This window comes from Trichomycterus rosablanca, chromosome 2, assembly GCF_030014385.1.
Source record: "Trichomycterus rosablanca isolate fTriRos1 chromosome 2, fTriRos1.hap1, whole genome shotgun sequence".
Lineage (NCBI taxonomy): Eukaryota > Metazoa > Chordata > Actinopteri > Siluriformes > Trichomycteridae > Trichomycterus > Trichomycterus rosablanca.
This window is the reverse complement of record NC_085989.1, coordinates 52,256,378-52,279,942: the sequence shown is the minus strand read 5'-3', so window position 1 is coordinate 52,279,942 and position 23,565 is coordinate 52,256,378. Positions and strand designations below refer to the sequence as shown.

The following is a 23,565-nucleotide window of genomic DNA, read 5'->3' as shown; positions in this document are numbered from 1 at the left end:
AAGCGGTGATGGGGGGGCCGGAGGGGTGGCCGAAGATTCATTTATGGTGGCCATGGCCACCACTGGCCACCCCCTGGCTCCGCCCCTGATTTTGGGTTGCACAGTTCTGAAAGTTGGCAACCCTAGTTGGAGCAGCTAGCACCTAAAATAAAATGCTGATGAAGACTGAATTAAATTGTTAGTGTGAAGCTTTACTTTTATTTTATTATTAATGGTAAAGCTGCTCTCTCTCCATGTTTAAAGTTATGGGTATGGGCAAACTGACAAATGACTTAGGATGTTAATTATTTAAGCATTAATTTACCCCTTGAACGGGTCACCTTGGCCATCATTGCAACAATTGCCCCCCCTAAGAGATTTGGCAGGAGTTGCCACTGATTACGACCCTTTAACAACCTCGTAATTCAGAGGATCCAGTTATGTGCAGGAGAAAAAAGTACACAGGACAAAACGTACAGGGTTCTGAACATGTTTATTTAGCACAGGATGTGTTAGAGACGATTTTTGAAAACCCAGTTCATTTTTCCCTTAGGAAATCTAAGTTAAACCTCCAAATATGGGCATAAGGAGGACTACAGAATGACGCAGGACTTCAGTGGTCTATGTGAGGTGCAGCTGAGTTAAAATGCTGAGGGAGCGTCTACAAAGTGCAGAGGTGTATAGTTACAGTAAACATCAAGAAACACAACATTTCACATTACGAGGGTTGTAGTAATTAACTAGTCATCTGTACTAGTTACTACAACCACAATTAAAATAAAAGTACAGTAAGGGTACAGTAAGTGATATTTTTTTTAAATTAACAAAAATTGAGAAATGCAAATTTTGATAAGACAAAGGTTGTAGTAGTTAACTAGTAACCTGTACTAGTTACTACAACCACAATACAAATTAAAAGTCCCACAGCATGGGTACAGGTATCCAAAAATGTAAAAAATTAACAAAAATGAGGAAACACAAATTTTAATAAGACAAAGCTTGAAGTGGTTAACTAGTCACCTGTACTAATTACTACAACAAGAACACAAATTAAAAGTCCCAAGGCATGGACAAGAAATGCAAATTTGACAAAGGTTGTAGAAGGTAGTACAGATGACTACTTAACTACTACTACCGTTGTCAAAATTTGCGTTTCTCGAGGTTTACTGTATATATACTGTAGGATGTAATACAAGTGTATTGATTGGTATTTGTCACTGGGTAATTAGTACACTTATGCACTTTTTAGACGCTCCCTTAGCACTTCCCTTTTCAACGCAGATGAGCCTCACATTTATCAAATAACGTTAAATAAAAATGAACAGAAACTAATGTAATTGTAGTTTGTTCCTTGTTTACAGAGGTATAATTTCGTGCAGTTTTATTAATTTTTGGATGTTTATTAGCCGAGAAAGAGCCGAAAGAAACTCGAATGTCAGGCAAATGTCCAACATAAAACTAACTTCACAACCAAAACTGCAAACTGTACGTTTATCTTCACTTAATGACATTTTGAAGCATGTATTTTCCTGGCATGTTTACCATGACTTTTCTCCAGTCTAGCATTTATAATTGTAGAATATTATTTGTATGTTTGTGTGGTTTCATTTGAATAAAGGTTTGAAATCAGTTCCAGCTCCTGGTTCAGCTGCTTTACATTCACTTTAGTCCAAACTATACAGAATAAATAAATATGGTCTGATTTATTACAGGGTTGTGATTCTTAGTTTAAATGTTGAAACATTAAGGTTAGTTAATAAACGTAAATTAAATAATAAACGAACAGAACAAACTTCGGTCTTAACAGACGTTCTTTGTCTAGCAAAAGAACCATAAAATCGTATTAAAAGCAACACAAGGAACAAAAGAACAATTTTCTGACTGACCTGTTGCATCCAGAAGCGCCATCATGGTTCAGGATCTTTATTATCTTTGTTTAAGCTTTTAGTGTAAATCAAAAGCAATGTAAATGTGTCGTGCTGAGATGGGTATGAAGTATGTACAGTGTGGGTGTGGAGCTGCGGTGGGTTGACTGTGTTTCATTAAAGTTGTGACTGTGTGTGAGTAAATGTGACCGTGTGTGAGTAAATGTACCAGTATGTAAACGACCTGCCACTGATTGTATTTTAGCCTTGTGTTCAAATCTGTAAGTTCCTCTTTAATGTAGAAACATCATAAAAGTAATAGCAGGGCTGGTGTCACCTGTAATCCACCTGTAATGCATCTGTAATATACAGTTTTAAACTGTAAGAATAATTTATTCATAGATAAAGTGCTGACTTTTAAAGCTCACAAATACACAAAGGAAACAAAATAATTTAAACAATTTAACAGTGTAAAGTAATGCAGAAACAAAAGCTGTAATTATGAAGCAGTGGCTGCTTCTGGTCTTTTTAAAAAGGGGAAGCTCATTGTCGGCTTACATCATAAAATTTGACCCGCCCACAGCTCCATACAAAATCGTGGCATTTATCCAATGACCGGCGAGTTTCGAAGCAATGAAAAAACCCATTCCATGCAGTCCCGTTGAAGTGAAGAGACGCTCAGCTTCTACGGGCAAATGCATTGACACTCCGGGAATGTATGAGAAGTTTGAGTCAGTCGATGTGTGATAAGTAGCTGATCCTGAACGAACTCGTCTTCGAGATGAACGTGTTCTAACACATTTGTAGTCAATGAAATGTTAACGTACAGTGGGGTCAAAAAGTATTCAGTAATTTACATTTTCAGCATTTAGCAGACAATGAGCTATTGAGGGTTAAGGGCCTTGCTCAGGGACCCAACAGTGGCAACTTGGTGGTGGCGGGGCTTGAACCGGCAACCTTCTGTTTACTAGTCCAGTACCTTAACCACTGAGCTATCACTGGCCCTATTATAGCTATCACAGCCACTGATTGTGCAGGTTCTCCTACTTAGAAAGATGAGAGAGGTCTGTAATTTTCATCATAGGTACACTTCAACTATGAGAGACAAAATGAGAAAAAAAATCGAGGAAATCACATTGTAGGATTTAAAAAAAATTTATTTGTAAATTATGGTGGAAAATAAGTATTTGGTCACCCACAAACAAGCAAGATTTCTGGCTCTCACAGACCTGTAACTTCTTCTTTAAGAAGCTCTTCTGTCCTCCACTCGTTACCTGTATTAATGGCACCTGTTTGACCTCGTTATCTGTATAAAAGACACCTGTCCACAGCCTCAAACAGTCAGACTACAAACTCAACCATGGCCAAGACCAAAGAGCTGTTGAAGGACACCAGGAAGAAAATTGTAGACCTGCACCAGGCTGGGAAGAGTGAATCTACAATAGGCAAGCAAGTTGGTGTGAATAAATCAACTGTGGGAGCAATTGTAAGAAAATGGAAGACATACAAGACCATTGATAATCTCCCTTGGGGTCAAGATCTCATCCCGTGGGGTCAAAATGATCATGAGAACGGTGAGCAAAAATCCCAGAACTACACAGAGGGACCTGATGAATGACCTGCAGAGAGCTGGGACCAAAGTAACAAAGGCTACCATCAGTAACACACTACGCCGAGAGGGACTCAAATCCTGCAGTGCCAGGCGTGTCCCCCTGCTTAAGCCAGAACATGTCCAGGCCCGTCTGAAGTTTGCCAGAGAGCATATGGATGATCCAGAAGAGGATTGGGAGAATATCATGTGGTCAGATGAAACCAAAATGGAACTTTTTGGTAAAAACTCAACTCGTCGTGTTTGGAGGAAGAAGAAGAACCCAAGAACACCATACCTACTGTGAAGCATGGGGGTGGAAACATCATGCTTTGGGGCTGTTTTTCTGCAAAGGGGAAGGACAACTGATCCGTGTTAAGGGAAGAATGAATGGGGCCATGTATGGTGAGATTTTAAGCCAAAACCTCCTTCCATCAGTGAGAGCATTGAAGATGGAACGTGGCTGGGTCTTCCAGCATGACAATGATCCCAAACACAACGCTCGGCCAACGAAGGAGTGGCTCCGTAAAAAGCATTTCAAGGTCCTGGAGTGGCCTAGCCAGTCTCCAGACCTCAACCCCATAGAAAATTTGTGGAGTCTGTGTTGCCCAGCGACAGCCCCAAAACATCACTGCTCTAGAGTCAAGTCAAGTCAACTTTATTTATATAGCGCTTTTTACAATAGACATTGTCTCAAAGCAACTTTACAAAATCCAGGACCAACAGATACAAAAAACCCTGAGGAGATCTGCATGGAGGAATGGGCCAAAATATCAGCTACAGTGTGTGCAAACCTGGTGAAGACTTACAGGAAACGTTTGACCTCTGTCATTGCCAACAAAGGTTATGTTACAAAGTATTGAGTTGAACTTTTGTTATTGACCAAATACTTATTTTCCACCATAATTTACAAATAAATTCTTTAAAAATCCTACAATGTGATTTCCTGGATTTTTTTTCTCATTTTATCTCTCATAGTTGAAGTGTACCTATGATAAAAATTACAGACCTCTCTCATCTTTCTAAGTAGGAGAACTTGCACAATCAGTGGCTGACTAAATACTTTTTGACCCCACTGTAACTGACCATTTAATTTTTGACATTTTAGGGGAAGCTGAGCTTCCCTTGCAGTTTTAGAGGAATCGCCACTGCCATGAAGTGAACACTGGTGGTGGGAGGTTTTTTCTGCCATATCAACAACATTAAAACCACACCCTGAATTCTACACCCACTGTACATTTTATCAGCTCCACTCACCATATAGAAGCACTTTGGAGTTCTACAATTACTGACTAAGATAAGATAAGATAAGATTCCTTTATTGATCCCCATGGGGGAAATTCGAGTGATACAGCAGCTCCAGTACAGTGTAAGTACAGTAAGTAGAGTAAATAAAAATAGAATAAAAAATAAAAAATAAATAAAATAAGGAAAGAAATTTGCTATGCAATTACTATTATACATCAGTATGGCAATTACTACAATATAATACAAACACTATTTATTCTAATATATACATATGTGTAAATAATGAAACAGAGTCCAGTACTGGGCAAAAGGGTAGGGGGGGATCTTGAGTTATTGTATGGAGTTATTGTATGGAGTTATTACTGTACTCCAGCTGCTTCTCTGCATGCTTTGTTACCTTCCCTTTCATGCTGTTTTTCAATGGTCAGGACCACCACAGAGCAGGTATTATTTAGGTGGTGGATCATTCTCAGCACTGCAGTGACACTGACATGGTGGTGGTGTGTTAGTGTGTGTTGTGCTGGTATGAGTGGATCAGACACAGTAGCGCTGCTGGAGTTTTTAAACACCTCACTGTCACTGCTGGACTGAGAATAGTCCAACAACCAAAAATATCCAGCTGACAGCACCCCGTGGGCAGCGTCCTGTGACTACTGATGAAGGTCTAGAAGATGACCAACTCAAACAGCAGCAATAGATGAGCGATCGTCTCTGACTTTACATCTACAAGGTGGACCAACATGGTAGGAGTGTCTAATAGAGTGGACAGTGAGTGGACACGGTATTTAAAAACTCCAGCAGCGCTGCTATATCTGAAACAATGGTGGTTTTAATGTTATGGCTGATGGGTGTATATTATCCATATTCCAACCAGTAAACACATATACATGCTCAACAATGTTGTTACAAGCACTCATTTTGTTGTTTGTCAGATACAATTTGCTGCCTCTATAGCACAAGATTGGAAAAACCTAAAAAAAAAAAATTTTATACATTTATTACAATTTACCTAATTATGTTATAATATAAATAATAATAATATAGTTTAAATAAACAAATAAATGATCATAATATATTACAAACATATCTGTATCATTAACCACATAATACTGATTAATTAACCTATTTGCATTTGTATTTAAATATAACCTAAAATGTGATTATATAACAGTGTTACAACTTCTTAATGAAATCATTGTTATTTAATAACATTACAAGCTTTTGATTAAAACATAATAATAATAAATATTAAAAACAGGCATTAACTCTCTTTTTTTCTGAGTAAATGTTTCATGTGTTGACTGAAAACTTCTTGAGAGCTTCCCAACAAGTGAAGCAGGTAAAGCAGGAAGGATGTTGAGAATGTTTGTTTGTTTATTAGGATTTTAACGTCATGTTTTACACTTTGGTTACATTCATGACAGGAACGGTACACTGTAAGTCTTAACACTTAATTTAATTAGATATAATGAGTGTGCCTAACTCACTGCGGCAGGTTATAAGCAGAACGGAAAATGTGTGTTTTAAGGTTGACTTTAAATGAGGACAGTGAGTTTGATTGTTGAATATGAGGAGGAAGGGAGTTCCAAAGGCGTGGTGCAAGTCTGGAGAATGCTCGATCACCAAAGCTATGGAGATTAGAGGAGGGAACGGTGAGCACACCAGCAGTAGAGGAACGGAGAGCACGCACAGGCTTGTAGACGCAGATGAGGTCAGAGAGATAGGACGGGGCAAGATTATTGAGGGCTTTATATGTGAGTAGAAGGATCTTAAACTGGATACGATATTTTATTGGAAGCCAGTGGAGGTTTTGGAGAACCGGTGTGATATGGTGATGGGACCGAGTGTAAGTGAGGAGACGGGCAGCTGAGTTCTGAACCAATCAGATTTTGAGTTGGCGTTGCTAAGGGGTTGCTAAGCGCCTGATTTGAGACTTTAAAAAATAAATAAATGAATCTGAGTGGATTTGGCAACCCGAACAGCATGTTTTATAGGTTATATATACTATATACTTATATACCTATATACTTCTGGTTTGATGACTATTCATGGTAAATGAACATGTGTTTCTTTGCAGGGTACGGTGAGAGATAATATGTTAGCATCTGTCACAGTGGGTGTGCTGACCATTCTGAGTGAAGATAATCCTGAGCTTGGCTTGCTTGATAATCATTATTGCTGTAATGTTTTATTCATTCATTCATTTAATAATAAATGTAATATAGCTACATCAACCTTATGAGTGTTCTCAGTTGTATTGCTTGCACTTTAAGTAACAATAAACAAGTTGATTTAGGTGTTGCACACTCACAATAAATATAATAAAGTATTTTACACTCAAAATTAATAAAGTTGTTTAAGTATTGCTTACTTACAATAAATAAGTTAATTTAAGTATTTCACACTTAAAATTAATGAAGTTGTTTAAGTATTGCTTACTTACAATAAATAAGTTAATTTAAGTGTTGTACACTTAAAATAAATAAGTTATTTTTACTGAGTTTACTGTACTTGAGCTTACTTAATTTTTCTAAGGCAATGAGTTTGCATATTTTTTTTAAGTAAAGCCAACTTATTAGATTTTACAGTGTAGTTACTCATTACACAAGATTCATCAGTTCACAAGGTTATATCGAACACAGTCATCGACAATTTAGTGTCTCCAATTAACCTCATTTGTACGTCTTTGGACTGTAGGAGGAAACCGGAGCACCCGGAGGAAACCCACGCAGACACGGGGAGAACATGCAAACTCCACACAGAAAGGACCCGGACCGCCCCACCTGGGAATCGAACCAGGACCTTCTTGCTGTGAGGCGACAGTGCTACCCACTTAGCCACCGTGCCGCCCTGTTAAGAATGTAAAAGGTTGGTTATGGCATGAACAATTCACCACCTTGCGTGGTGGTTGTGTGGTGCTGGAAAGATGATAACACCTCCATCATGATAAAATTAATTGACACCACAGACTAGCACCATGAGGAGCTGCTTCCATGTGCAGTAGATTGTCACCTTGTCCAGCCCTTTAAAGAATCTGTTTGAAAAAGCTTCAGCTTTTACACTATTAAAATGTAAAGTTTTTTTTTATTTTAAATTATATATACAGTTGTGTTCAAATAAGGACTTGCATAATAGACAAATGCAACATAAATTACAACAATATTTTTTCTAATATACCAACAAATGTCCTTTTTGTGATTTCTTCATTGACAAAATTATTCAACCCCTTAGTCACATACTGTACATCATTAGTACTTAGTACAACTCCCTTTGGCAGTAATAACGTCCTTCAGAAGTTTCTTGCAGCAATCTACAGGTATCTTAGCCCACTCCTCATGGACAAAGGCCTCCAGTTCATTGACATTCTTGGGCTTGCATGCTGCAACTGCCTTCTTCAAGTCCCACCAGAGATTTTCTATGAGATTTAAGTCAGGCGATTACGATGGCAACTCCAGAATCTTCCAGCCCTTCTTCTGCAACCAAGCCATGGTAGAATTAGAGGTATGCTTGGGATTGTTGTCCTGTTGAAAGGTCCAACGTCTCCCAGGCCTTAGCTTTGTCATTGACTGCATGACATTTCCACCCAAGCTCTCCTAGTAGTTAACTGAATTCATGGTACGGTGGAGATTCCCTGTACCTGAAGAATCGAAACAGCCCCAGAGCATGACTGACCCACCGCAATGCTTCACAGTAGACAAGGTGTTCTTTTCTGTATAGGCCTCCTTCTTCCTCCTCCAGACATATCATTGAGCCATAGGCCCAAAGAGATCCACTTTTGTCTCGTCACTCCAGAGAACAGTATCTTTGGTTTGTCCACATGGTTTTTGGCATACTGGAGTCAACTCTTCTTGTGCTTTGGAGTCAGCAGGGGGGTGCGCCTGTTAGTTTTGGCACGGAGGCCTTCATCTCGCAGTGTGTACCTCATTGTCTGGGCTGAAACCTGAGTACCTCCCTCTGACAAGTCCTGTCGCAGTAAATGTCAAACTTGCTAAAACACTTTACTGCAGTGGGGTTTGAATAATTTTGAACACAACTGTATATACATATAACAAATACAAAAGATTTTGGGGAAAAACATATTACACTTGTTGCTGTTGCACTTGGTTTTTGCTTGTTATTATTTAACTTTATCATAAATAATCATTTACAACATCAGAGCTATTGAAACTCTGGATACATTTTTGTGCAGTAAAAACTAAACTATCATATCAGTTTAATTGGGTGAAAGGGCTTTTGCTTTTTTCACAACTTATGTTCTATTCTTTCAAACAACAGAAATATTTTCAGCATTTTAATGCACCATGTAACAAATCACAAATTGGTTTATAAGAGATTCTCAGCATGACTGTAAAACTGCAGCAGTTATGTGGTACAACCACGTTTTAAACACATTGTATAAACAGTGTCCTCCTAAGTGGCCATTAGGCCATGTCTATAGTATATGTATATAGAACATTAACAGTAGGTTTATTCTCACATTAAAAACAGATTTTTTAGCCATGCAGTCACTTTTGCTAGTATGTTTTCATCAACCCTTGTTTGTTCTACCTCCAGTCTAGCATTCTTACGCTTAACATGATAAAAACGCTTGTATTCATTCAGTTCTCTGTCCTTCTTCTTTATCAGGTCTTTCAATTCATCAAGCTTCATCTCTTTTTCTTGCTCTGATTCTTGTAGTGTTTCAACCCTCTCCTGTAACTGTCTCATTTCCTCACTGAGTTTAGATACTGATTCTCTCTCTGATTCATGGTATTGTTTCTTTAACTCTTCCTCACTGTTCTTTAGCTTTTCCTCCACTTCTTTAAACATGGAATTGGTGTAGTGTTCGCCCCCATTTGCTAAAATCATGTTTTCCACTTTGTCTAGGAACTCCAGGACTTGGGCGCGGTCATCGATTTTTGTGTTGTCAAAGACATGATATCTCCCACCAAACAGATCAGTGAGGTCTGTGAGACTCCCGTCACTCAGATATTCTTCAATTGTTCCAGTAAGTTCATCTCCATGTGTGAAGAGGATCATTGTGTATTTATCTGCTTCTTCTCCAAAAATGGCTCTAATCTTCTCCACTGAGAGACGTTCCTCATCAGTAAAAGGACCGAGTTGAATCACCAGGATGATAGCATGAGGTCCAGGAGCGGTCATGTTAATGCACTTACTGATTTTCTTTTCCAGGTCTTTCTCTGACAGTTTGCTATCAAAGACACCTGGAGTGTCCACCACAACCAACTGTCTGTCAGCTACACATTCTGTCTCCTTACAGCACTCTTTGGTGACTGGTGATGCACTTTTAATAGATTTAAAGCCTTTCCTGCCCAGGATGGTGTTTCCTGAGGAACTTTTACCAGCTCCAGTCTTCCCCACCAGAACTATCCTCCTCATGGCCACTGAAAAAGCAGAAATACAGATTAAATGTAAAATCTTTAAACAGTTTGGCTATGAGACTTTATAATGACTGTACTTTATAAAACCCCTGACCTTTCACATCATTTAACTGTGCTTTTAGAATATTAGAATAGTATATCTACTGAACACTATATAACAGCTACTGGACCAGGTTATATAGCTACTGGAACTCTTGATGCATTCTCAGTAATCCAGGTACACAAATCCACAAAGTAGAATCAGTTCATCTGTTTGTTGAACTGTTTGTTGTAGAGAAAAGTTTCATCTCTCATCCAAGTGACTCCTTCAGTCTGAGCTGGTAGTGAATAACAGCAACCTTATATGCAGGTGATTTGAGAGATATACCCGGCTGAATTGTGTTAGCAGAAGGTTTAAAGAGTCTAAGAATTAGTCAAGCTTTTAAACTGTAATCATAATGACGATTCTTGACCTGCCAGAATAAGCTGTGACAAAATAAGGGAATGACAAACAATATATTTACAATTAAACACATTTTTTGTTTTATTGTTAAACACTGAATATAAAAAAAATCTAAATGTTTGCTGCTTTTTCAGTTTTTCAATTATTAGTAATTTGGCCAGAAATGTCCAAACGTCTGCATAAACTTTATATATGCCTTGAAAGTATAACTTTAAACTTTAGTCATAGCGGCATAATGTACAGCCTACTAGTATTTTTTAATATTTTGAAGCAAATTATAGTGTAATGTAAGCTTTGATTGTTTACATTTACATTTACATTTTCAGCATTTAGCAGACGCTTTTATCCAAAGCGACTTACACAATGAGCGGAACACGATGAGCAATTGAGGGTTAAGGGCCTTGCTCAGGAACCCAACAGTGGCAACTTGGTGGTGGCGGGGCTTGAACCGGCAACCTTCTGCTTACTAGTCCAGTACCTTAACCACCAAGCTATCACTGGCCCCTGTTTAAATAGTGTTTAAAACATTATTCTGTTGCAAAATCCATTTAAAACAAGTTTGATATAAATTATTAATGTAGCCTTTTAATGGCAAAAATGTTAAAAACATTCTTACTGTTTGGGCGGTTGGTCTCATCACTATTTCTTCTTGATGGTTGCTTTATCAAACCCTCATCTTTTATAAATGAAAAACAAACAAACAATAAAAAAAGATTAATTAAAACAATCAGGCAAGCTTCAATAATGCACTGGTTCTGTTACTCTAATCCACTGGGTTTGAATCTGAGCTGTGCTATCAGCCATGCAGGCGTCTACTGAGAAAATGACATGTAAAAAATTACATACTCAATAACACAAAAATGAGATGATTCACACTTTCAGGACAAAATGTACCTTTACTCTATTATTAAATGAACAAATAAATGGCTACTAATGCAGTTATGCAACATGCAGTGGTTCAGATACTGGACTAAAGATCATAGATCAAAAGGTTGCTGGTTCAAGCCCCACCACCGCCAAGTTGTTACTGTTGGGCCCCTTCAAAGCCCTTAGTCTATAATTGCGTGTATTGTACCTTGACACTTTTAATAACAGCATCTGCTAAATGCCATAAATGTAAACAAATACTTTACATACGGTAAGGACAAACCAAAACTAAAACTTGAAGCGTTTCATAATGATGTAGATTTTTTGAGATAAATACACAATAAAAATAAACTTGTGGTGTCTGTACCTGTCAGAGACATTGTCGGAATCAGAAGCTCCACTGCGAGGCTCTTTAATCCGGAGATAAAAATCACATCTTAAAAAGCTTTCAGCTCGTCCTCAGGAATGTATTCAGCATTTCACCAACACTTTTCATGTTTACTGTGCTGAATAAATCACACTTACAGTGTACAAATAACTCGTAGTTTAATCATTATATCCAGATTATACGAAAAGCAGGAAAAAGGTGCAGCAGTTTTCACTTTGTCTGTACGCAAGAGTCGGGCGGTTTCCTGAATCACCCGAGTTAATGATTCGAATCTTTGTACTGAATCAGGAATCACGAGTCTGAAATCTCAATTAAAGTAGTGGTGTTTGATACTGAAACATTTGCTATCGATCCGATACCAAGTAAGTACAGGGCCAGTATCGCCGATATCGATCCGATACCAAGTATTTACAGGGCCAGTGTCGCCGATACTTTTTAATAATTAAGGTAGATGCATCAAATTGCTAAATCTGAATTAATTTTCATGACCTTTAGGTGTATTATTGCAATACATACATTTCCTGTAAGTAGCTGCTCTCAGTAGGGTTGTAAACAAGGGTGTAACTACCGGGGGTGCAGGTGCACTGGGGCTCATGAGCTCCTAGTTGCACCACTGGTAGTAAATAAATTTAAAGTTTCAGATTGAAATGCAGGAATGGATGTTTATTAATAAATTAAATGAAGTTGAGCAAATAAAACATGAAATATCTCAGGTTCCATACTGTCCCAACTTTTACTGAGCTACACAGTAAATAACTGATATTTTACCGATCTGTGTCCTCGATAAATGTGTGGAGTGGTACCCGGTGTCCAATCACATTTTAGAGGTGTGTTTTTGTTTTGCTGCTAATGTCCACCTCCGTTACTCAGCTCTTATTTCTACATGATTGTATCTGACTGTCTGTGGTGCTGAAAACAAAAGTGAAAAAAAAAATCCGACATTTTGTTCTCTAAACTTCACACATAGAAAATGGAGCATCAACCCACTTTACCTGCTTTCTCACAGTATCATATAAAGTAAAACAAAATAATGTTGCTCTAATCTAACAATAAAAAATGTACAATGTTGTAAAAGACAAATGCAATAAAGCATTTATAAAACAATGCAATTCTTTATTAGGTTAAATATCTGAGATTACAAATGCAAAACTACAAATGCAAAAAAAGGAAACAAACTGGAATCTATTTTAATCACACTTTTAATCACATTTACACTGTTAAACACTGTTAAACCAAACAATTAAACTTTTGTTAGCATGTTAGGCTTTAGCACTAAAGCATTGTGGTCTATATACAGTGTATCACAAAAGTGAGTACACCCCTCACATTTCTGCAAATATTTTATTATATCTTTTCATGGGACAACACTATAGACATGAAACTTTGATATAACTTAGAGTAGTCAGTGTACAACTTGTATAGCAGTGTAGATTTACTGTCTTCTGAAAATAACTCAACACACAGCCATTAATGTCTAAATGGCTGGCAACATAAGTGAGTACACCCCACAGTGAACATGTCCAAATTGTGCCCAAAGTGTCAATATTTTGTGTGACCACCATTATTATCCAGCACTGCCTTAACCCTCCTGGGCATGGAATTCACCAGAGCTGCACAGGTTGCTACTGGAATCCTCTTCCACTCCTCCATGATGACATCACGGAGCTGGTGGATGTTAGACACCTTGAACTCCTCCACCTTCCACTTGAGGATGCGCCACAGGTGCTCAATTGGGTTTAGTCCATCACCTTTACCTTCAGCTTCCTCAGCAAGGCAGTTGTCATCTTGGAGGTTGTGTTTGGGGTCGTTATCCTGTTGGAAAACTGCCATGAGGCCCAGTTTTCGAAGGGAGGGGATCATGCTCTGTTTCAGAATGTCACAGTACATGTTGGAATTCATGTTTCCCTCAATGAACTGCAGCTCCCCAGTGCCAGCAACACTCATGCAGCCCAAGACCATGATGCTACACCACCATGCTTGACTGTAGGCAAGATACAGTTGTCTTGGTACTTCTCACCAGGGCGCCGCCACACATGCTGGACACCATCTGAGCCAAACAAGTTTATCTTGGTCTCGTCAGACCACAGGGCATTCCAGTAATCCATGTTCTTGGACTGCTTGTCTTCAGCAAACTGTTTGCTGGCTTTCTTGTGCGTCAGCTTCCTTCTGGGATGACGACCATGCAGACTGAGTTGATGCAGTGTGCGGTGTATGGTCTGAGCACTGACAGGCTGACCTCCCACGTCTTCAACCTCTGCAGCAATGCTGGCAGCACTCATGTGTCTATTTTTTAAAGCCAACCTCTGGATATGACGCCGAACACGTGGACTCAACTTCTTTGGTCGACCCTGGCGAAGCCTGTTCCGAGTGGAACCTGTCCTGGAAAACCGCTGTATGACCTTGGCCACCATGCTGTAGCTCAGTTTCAGGGTGTTAGTAATCTTCTTATAGCCCAGGCCATCTTTGTGGAGAGCAACAATTCTACTTCTCACATCCTCAGAGAGTTCTTTGCCATGAGGTGCCATGTTGAATATCCAGTGGCCAGTATGAGAGAATTGTACCCAAAACACCAAATTTAATAGCCCTGCTCCCCATTTACACCTGGGACCTTGACACATGACACCAGGGAGGGACAACGACACATTTGGGCACAATTTGGACATGTTCACTGTGGGGTGTACTCACTTATGTTGCCAGCTATTTAGACATTAATGGCTGTGTGTTGAGTTATTTTCAGAAGACAGTAAATCTACACTGCTATACAAGCTGTACACTGACTACTTTAAGTTATATCCAAGTTTCATGTAGTGTTGTCCCATGAAAAGATATAATGAAATATTTGCAGAAATGTGAGGGGTGTACTCACTTTTGTGATACACTGTATATACATACATATATATATATACTGTATATATATATATATATATATATATATATATATATATATATATATATATATATATATATATATTTATATATATATATATATATATATATATATATATATTATATATTATACAGTATCATAAAATAAATATAACTACACAAAATAACAAAAGCAAAAAATTAAAATTCTGTTCAGTAGCAAAAAGAGAATCAATCAATCAATAATGTAGTAACAAAATCCAACAGAGGCTCAGAGCAAAATTAAAGGTTAAAAAGAGAAAATGAGATAAGAAGAATGAGGGCTTCATATTACAAATCAGGAATAAACCAGTTCAGACTGGTATTCGCATGTAATCACATTCTTAACTTCATGTAACATTAACTGGTTTGTGCAGATAAAGGATTTTAGGAGCAGATGATGGATCATTTACATTTGTGCCATTTAGTAAATGCTTTTATTCTAACAGACGTACACTTATCACTGAATGCAGTTCCAGCAATTGAGGGTTAAGGGCCTTGCTCAAGGGCCCAACAAAAGCAACTTGGTGATAGTGTGGCTTGAAACAACAACCTAATGATTACTTGTCCTGTACCTTAACCACTAAGGTATCATTGCCCAGTAAAAAGAAGAATCTGGAATGTGTTCATTCTTCTGAATCTTTATGCAGCTGAAAAAATGAGAAAGAAATGATTTCCAGATTTTCCTTTGATTGTTGTCTTTTGTAAATAGAAGCAGTGGCGGCTTCTGCCAATTGTTGCGATGATGCCCAAGGTGACCCTTTAAATGTGTAAATCCAAATTCCAAAAAAGTGCCTTAATATTAGAGTCTATCAGAGCAATCCGGGTGATTTTCAATCAAACCAAAATCAAATTGCCCAGAAGGGGTGGTACTATACGAAACACAACTCCAAGCTGATTGGACAACGATATTCAGAGGCAAGACAGACTGTCCAGAACAGTCACAGCTAGTTTTTTCCCTTCTTCCCTTTTGCCCTGTGGTGGTGCGTTGCCCGATCGCCCTGGAACAAGCCGCCCATGAATAGAAACACATTTAAAATTTGGTGCATCACCCTCTGCATAAAACTGATGTACAGCTTTCTTTCTGTATAATAAATATCCAAGGTTTGTCTTGATGAAGAAGCAAGCGGACTGGGATAAGTGACAACAGTTTTCCATGGTACTCCCAAGTCCAGGTGGTTTGGCCTATATGTTGACAACTGACCATGAGCTTGTTAAACATTCTATTCTATCTCTGTGCGTGGTGCATGCTGGGAGTTTGTGTGAGCATGAATAATTTACACTCGGAATAACTATAACTGAAAAACGTGCAGCAGGGATCATCATTATGACCTTGCAATGGTTTTAAATGTGTACCAGAGGTAGGTGTTTTGGTGGAGGATGTTCTTCTGGCTGTTGGAGAGCAGGTAGGATTTGAAAACATTTTATCGTCCTCCCGCATGAATAAAGCAGTGGTCGTGCTTTTAAAAGAGCATAACCTGGATAATAACCTGGGTACAGATTACCCCACTGTTCACACCATCCACCAAAGTAACCATCTCAAATGTACCGCCGTTTATTACTAATGCTGCATTAGAGATCCGTTTAGAGTCGTGTCTCTCGGATGTAAACATCTGGCATTAGGGCATGTAGCGTCATTCAGGAGACAAGTTTACATGCTTTTGGACTCCACAAACAACACATTAGATATTTTGTTTAAAGTAAAATACGAGGATAAACAGTACATGATTTACGCCAGTACCGGTAGTTTGCGATGTTTTGAATGCGGAGATATCGGACATAAAAGATTCACCTGTCCACATAAAATGCAGGAAGAAACTGCCGCTAATATCAATGAAAATAATAATAGTACAGTCAGTAAAACCAGGAGGATGCGACTGTACACTCACATGTACAGGGAGCAGTAAAACACCCCAATCCTCCTGTACTGACTGAAAGTCAGAACACTGTTACAGAAACATCACAAACCGTGAATGGCACAGCTCTGCCAAGCACAAGTGGCATCAAACGGACAAAATGTGATCATGAAATGATTGAAAAAGAGAGCAAACATAAACTATGGTCAGATATTGTAGAAAATACTGATGTAGAACTTGATGATGAAGATGAATGTTTCTCTTAAGAAAGTCACATCATAACTAACTCAGGACAGCAGGAGTATAATGATCCCCCTAATGTGGACTTTCTAGAAATAGCCGAGGATGAATCAGTTTATACTCTAGAGCAGAAGTGTCAAACTCATTTTCACAGAGGGCCACATCAGCATTATTGTGGCCCTCAAAGGGCTGATTGTAACGTATCCTGCTGTGATTGCAGTCTGGTGTTTTTCTTGGAGGCTGAATTCTGCATTTATATTGTCCTCCTTTACCGCAGACACGGCCTCATAACACATGAGTCATTACGAACCAGTTTCTCTTCCTGAAGCAAAGATTTATTTTTACTTTTTATTACATTTTTTTCTTCTACTTAATTTTCTTACTTCTCTTCTTGTACATTTTAGGATCATGTGTAAATATTTCTTAACATCATCTACTGGTGGGATGCGATCACAAAATTACCATTTATGTATGATTTTACAGTGTATTTTAAGACAATCATTCTGCCCTCACTAATAGTTTCCCCCCCTTTCTCAGCTAGACAGACAGACAAGACAGCTCCCTTCAGAATACAGTCAGTTTATCTGCTTCCCAGCTGTGTGATTGCTATAGTAAGGGTGACAACAGTATTTAATTACGGTAAATTTGTAACTAAAACACTGTGATATACTCACTAAACATTTACTAACAACTGAGAATATAAACGCCACTACTTACAGAAGATGCTTTGGTAGTATATTGCAATTTAATTATTTGTATTTATTTATTATTGTTTACATTACTGACTGCGGTACCCCGCGTTCTTTTGCCGTAAAAGTCACATGGCTTCTCAGCGAAGGTCAAAGTTAGTTGCCATGACTACGATGTCATCGTTTGTCGCCTAAAGGCGAAGGAGGCTCATTAAATTATAAGCGCGTCTCAGTAACGACTTGAACCATCACAACAATCATAAGCTGCATCCGAAATCGCATACCTACAGAGTACGTACTAGATTGGAGGAAGTATGCACTACTCGACCGGTAAAAAAGTACTTACAGTACCAAAGTGTGCAGTATGCACACAACACCGCTACGTACTACAGACCCATTCCAAAAAATTAGAATATCATGGAAAAGTTGATTTATTTCCATAATTCCATTCCAAGTGTTAAACTTTCATAGATTATAGATTCAGGGCCCACAATTTAAACAATTTCAAGTATTTATTTGTTTATTTTTACATAATTTGGGCTTCCAGCTCATAAAACCCACGAAAACAGGATTTCAAAAAATTAGAATACTGTGGAAACTGAGTGCGACACACTAATCACCTACTAAACTCAAAGAACCTGCACAGGTTTCCCCAGGTGTCATTAAATTGCTTCAGTTTGGTTCAATTGTCTCAGTTCGGTTCAATATGGGGAAGACTGCAGACCTAACAACTGGCCAGAAGACCATCATTGATACCCTCCATAGGATGGGTAAGCCACAAATGTTCATAGCTAAAGAGGCTGGCTGTTCTCAGAGTGCTATGTCCAAGCATATCAATGGAAAGTCTAGTGGAAGGACAAAATGTGGCAGGAGAAGATGCACCAGCAAAAGAGATGACCGTGGGCTTCAGCGGATTATCAAAAAGAGAAGATTCAAGAATCTGGCAGAGATCCAGAAAGAGTGGAATGAGCCACTTCTGAACCTGAGCCAACGTAGGAAGCGTCTCAACTGGGCCAAGGAGAAGAAGGGCTGGACCGTTGGCCAGTGGTCCAAGGTCCTCTTTTCCGATGAAAGTAAAGTGTGCCTTTCATTCGGGAATCAAGGTCCAAGGGTTTGGAGGAAGACGGGTGAGGAACAAAACCCAAACTGCTTGAGGTCCAGTGTGAAATATCCACAGTCAGTCATGATTTGGGGTGCAATGTCTGGTGCAGGTGTTGGTAAACTCTGCTCTCTTAAATCACCGCAACAGTCTACCAGAATGTTTTAGAGGACTTCATGATTCCTTCTGCTGAGGATTGGTATGGAGATGCAGATTTCATCTTCCAGCAGGACCTGGCCCCTGCCCATGCCGCCAGAAGCACCAAAGCCTGGTTTTATGCCCATGCCATCACAGTGCTTGACTGGCCAGCCAACTCGCCGGATCTATGGGGTATTCTCAAGAGGAAAATGAGGGCCACCAGACCCAACAACAAAGAAGAGCTGACAGCAAGCATCAAGGAAATCTGGGCTTCCATAACTCCCAGACAATGCCACAGGCTGATTGCCTCAATGCCACGTTGCATCGAGGCAGTGATTAAAGCAAAGGGATTCCCAACCAAGTATTGAAGATTGACATATCGTTTTGAAAGTACCATATTTTGATTGATTTGATGTGATCCTAATTTCTTTTTTTTCTGCAAAAACTGAGAAGTAGTTTGGGCTGATTTCTCCACAGTATTCAAATTTTTTGAAATCCTGTTTTCATGGGTTTTATGAGCTGGAAGCCCAAATTATGTAAAAATAAACAAATAAATACTTGAAATCATTTAAATTGTGGGCCCTGAATCTATTATCTATAAAAGTTTAACTCTTGGAATGGAATTATGGAAATAAATCAACTTTTCCATGATATTCTAATTTTTTGGAATGGGTCTGTACATCCGCCATCTTACCGACGTCAAGTGATGACGTAATATCACCATAGTTACAGACTCATTACAAATCCTGCTCGCCAAAATTTTGGATATTTATCATCTTTTTGTTATTTATTCGTCTTACTTACACTTGTGAACAGAGGACTCCGTTTTCCACTATCTTTCTTGTTTCTTATTCATCTTTGAACGCCTACGCAGCTCCAATTGCATTATGGGATACATTAGCAGACCGCAAGTGTGCATAGCTTGCATACTCAAACATGGCTGACCAATAAGTAGGTCATACTAACCGCTCTCGCGTACTCATTTCGCGTACTATTGAGTATGGAAGTATGCGATTTCGGATGCAGCTATACAGTCGTTAAACCTCTCGAGGGCCACATCAAATGATGTGGCGGGCCATGAGTTCGACACCCCTGCTCTAGAGGAAATAAACAACTTTTTAGATGAAACTTAAAACCAAGTGGTTCTAAAAGAGTTTTCCCAGATGAAGATACATTTGTTAGATCAGTGAACATGTTGAGAAAATCTGTTAGTCTTGACCACCTAAGTGAGAAAAAGCGTAATCGCCTAAAAAAATATCTTACATCCATATAAAAAGGTACAAAAGTAACAAAAGAAAAATGACTTGATCTATAAAAAATGTATGCACACCACATGGTACTTCTTATTCCCTGTCTGTTCTGTCTCTTTCTTTTACCTATTTTCTTCACGGAAGTTTTAAAAATAGGTTCTTTAAACATTAATGGTGGTAGAAATCACCATAAACATGCATTAGTTTCAGAAATAATACAGCAAAAGAAACTACAGATCACTTTCCTTTAAGAGATGCACAGTGACAGCGCCAATGAAGCTGGAGTTGCTATCTTGTTCTCTGCAGGAATCAACATCTTAGTGAACACGAGTGAACTGTTTTTCTAATAACCTGAACGGTGCCCTAAGAAAATGCAGCAGTGAGTGACAGAGTCTTCATTATCGGCGGTGACTGGAACTGTACAGAAGATTTCACACTGGACCGTAACACAGAAGAGCCTCACGTTCAATCAGCTGGCATTTTATCAAAAATTCTTAAAGAACACAACCTCCTGGACATGTGGAGGATAAAAAAACCCAGCAGTCAGACAGTACACGTGGATAAAAGCCTGTGATAACAGAACAGTAGCTGCCCATCTAGATCAGATTTATTTATCAAAACACTACAGCAGCAGAGTCCCTGAAGCTCAGATTTTTACTGTTGGATTTTCTAATCATCACCTTACCTCTATCACAATCATTTTGTCACATTTCTCCAGTACATCCTCTTTTTGGCATTTCAATACAAGACTGTTACAGGATCTATTTTTCTGTGCACGATTTACTTCTTTCTGGGAGGAATGGAGAGGAAAGAAGCCCCGTTTTGAAAGTTTGAAACAATGGTGGAAAATTGTGGATCAAACTTTTCAGTCAACAATACAGCCGACTCAAGCACGAGAATAAAACAAATTATAGAAGCTCTTGAAAGAGAGATAACTTCTATAGAATAGAGTCATGATTGTAACTCTAGCCTCACAAGGGAAAAAAAGAGATGGGTTCTTTTATAAATGAACGGGTAAAGGGGGCACTGATAAGATCTTGTTTAACCACTCTTGCAGACATGGATGCCCCAAGTGCCTTTTTTTTTTCAACTTAGAGCGCTTTAAAGCACAAAAAAACAATAACTTGCCTACAGCTACCTGATGGAAGGGTAACCACCATCCCCAAAGAGATGTGCAGACATGCAGTGGATTTTTACTCCACACTGTACACTGCAGAACACTGTGAACCAGAATGTATGGATCAGTTGCTCCAGAAACTTCCTAAACTGGATTCTAAATCACAAGTAAACCTGAAGTCCAGCCATAACAATGGAAGAACTCTCCACAGTGGTAGGCCAGTTATGCCCAGGGAACACCATCCATCTGGAGCACCATTGGAAAAAAACTTGTATGAAGTATTCTGCGAATGGTTTCTTGCCTACCTCATGTCAACATGCTGTGCTTTCTCTGCTACCAAAAAAGGAAACCTAGCTCTCCTTAAAAACTGGAGACTCGTGGCTCTTTTAACCAGACTATAACATTTTATTCAAATGCTTTGCCAATAAACTCAAATCATATTTAAGTGTTATAATACACAAAAAACAAACATACTGCATTCCAGAAAGGACAATAATGGACAATTTATTTTTTATTAAGAGACGTAATAGACATATGCAGATCCTCCAACACAGGCATAGGTTTGATCTCTCTTGACCAAGAGAAAGCGTTTGATCGGGTTGATCATAAATATCTTTTCAATGTACTCAAAGCTGTTGGTCTTGGTATCTTCGAAGTTCCTTTCATCTGCGCACCTACGTACACACCTACTGTCGGCAGGCTTTACAAAACTGGGACACCTTATAAAAAACAATGTGCAGGAAATGGCTAACAAAACTGGCATCAAGTCAGTGCGCCTACTGGAGCAGATGAGGAAAGAAATATTGAGTCAACTGCCAACCAGCTACAGAGATTTTCTGGAGGACCAATCCACCACCACACAGTGGGAGGAAAGCACGCTTTACAAACCCCCTGACTTAACTGTCAAAGCTGCGGTGGGAGAATGGACAGAAAATGAGAGGTACATTTTATCTTTCAACACCCCGCAGCTGGGCAGTTTCGAAGATGCAAAGAAAACATCTCTGTACACGATTTGTTTAAAGGTGTCTCAAGTACGGCTCCTGGCTGAGGTGCCAGAGACCAGATGGACTGACTTTTTTGGCACTGAACCTGCCCCTAAAGGCTTGTATAAGCATCCAATGGACAGCTGACCTCCAATGGAGGGTTGTGCATGGGGTGATAGCAACAAACAGACATCTGCACCTCGATCCTAGCGTTGGGGAGGGCTGTCCTTTCTGTGAACAGAGTGAGACACTCTTTCATCTGTTTACTCAATGTAAATGTCTAACTGGTCTGTTTCAGTTCTTAACATCCTGGTTTTTAGCTTTGGGTGAGATTTTCTCAACACAGCTTTTCATCTTTGGACCTACATATGTTGTAAAAAACAGGAACATCATAGTCCTTTATAAACTTTATATGTGGGACAGCAAAACTGGCAATATGGAAAACCAGGAAAAACAAAATGCTAGAACAAGGGTCAGTAAACCTAGTAGCCATGTTTAAAAGCTCTGGTGGCTGCAAGACTCAAAATAGAATATGCCTACTATTGACTGGTTGGTCGTATAACAGAATTTGTGGAGACCTGGGGCATAAACAATAAATAAAATGTGTTTTTGTTTTTAAACAGAAATGTTTTTCTTTTTTTTTCTTCCCTCTTTTATTTTTTCCCCATACCTAACACTTTTTTTTATATAATGCACATCTAAAGTAATCCTTTTAACTGTCAATAAAGTGTTTTTTTTTTTTTATCTCTCTTTCTCTCTCTCTGGTGCATGCTGGGAGGTGTGTGTGAGGGGCGTGTGGAAAGAGCGTGTGTGAGAGAGACTGTTTACCTTTCACTTTTACTTTTTCGGTGTAACACTTTATAATTAATAAATACTTGCAATAAAATTGAAATAAACAAGCGCATCACACACTTTGATAAACTTTGTCCTGTTTGAGTGGGGTGAAGCCCTGCGGCGGAGTGAAATGGCGGAGCTCTGTGGAGATGGGGTTGAGCCGCTCTCATGCCGCCATGGTGTGCAGTGCGTCCCGAGCCTCGAGATCACAGTAAAGCAAGTCGTTATCACAATGGGGAGAATAATCGGGAACAAAAACATGGCGGCCGCATCGCGGATGAATAAAGCGTAAAAAACATGGTGGTGGTAGTATCATGGTTTGGTCACACCAGATACTGAAAGCAAAAGTTCACATACTTTTGCCACTCACAAATATGTAATATTGGATCATTTTCCTCAATAAATAAATGACAAAGTATAATATTTTTGTATCATTTGTTTAACTGGGTTCTCTTTATCTACTTTTAGGACTTGTGTAAAAATCTGATGATGTTTTAGGTCATACTTATGCAGAAATATAGAAAATTCTAAAGGGTTCACAAACTTTCAAGCACCAATGTATATGGTGAGTGTAAAAGTACTGCACCAGAATTCTCTTATAGGGGTAAAAGAATCTGGCTGGGTGAGTTTGTTGCCATCAGGATGCTGGAGGACTTTGTATAAACCCCCAATAGAGAAGCGCACTGCTGACCTGCAG

General features: G+C 38.9%; 1 protein-coding gene across 1 annotated transcript; it reads right to left on the bottom strand.

Moving 5' to 3' along the window:
- Positions 1–9,007: 9,007 nt before the first annotated feature.
- Positions 9,008–11,827, bottom strand: LOC134335160 (GTPase IMAP family member 7-like). Its single transcript, XM_063017623.1, has 3 exons — positions 11,738–11,827; positions 11,120–11,179; positions 9,008–10,064 (listed from the first exon to the last, which is right to left on the bottom strand). The coding sequence occupies exons 1-3, from the start codon at positions 11,748–11,750 to the stop codon at positions 9,154–9,156; spliced, it is 984 nt and encodes a 327-aa protein (XP_062873693.1). The 5' UTR covers positions 11,751–11,827; the 3' UTR covers positions 9,008–9,153.
- Positions 11,828–23,565: the final 11,738 nt, after the last annotated feature.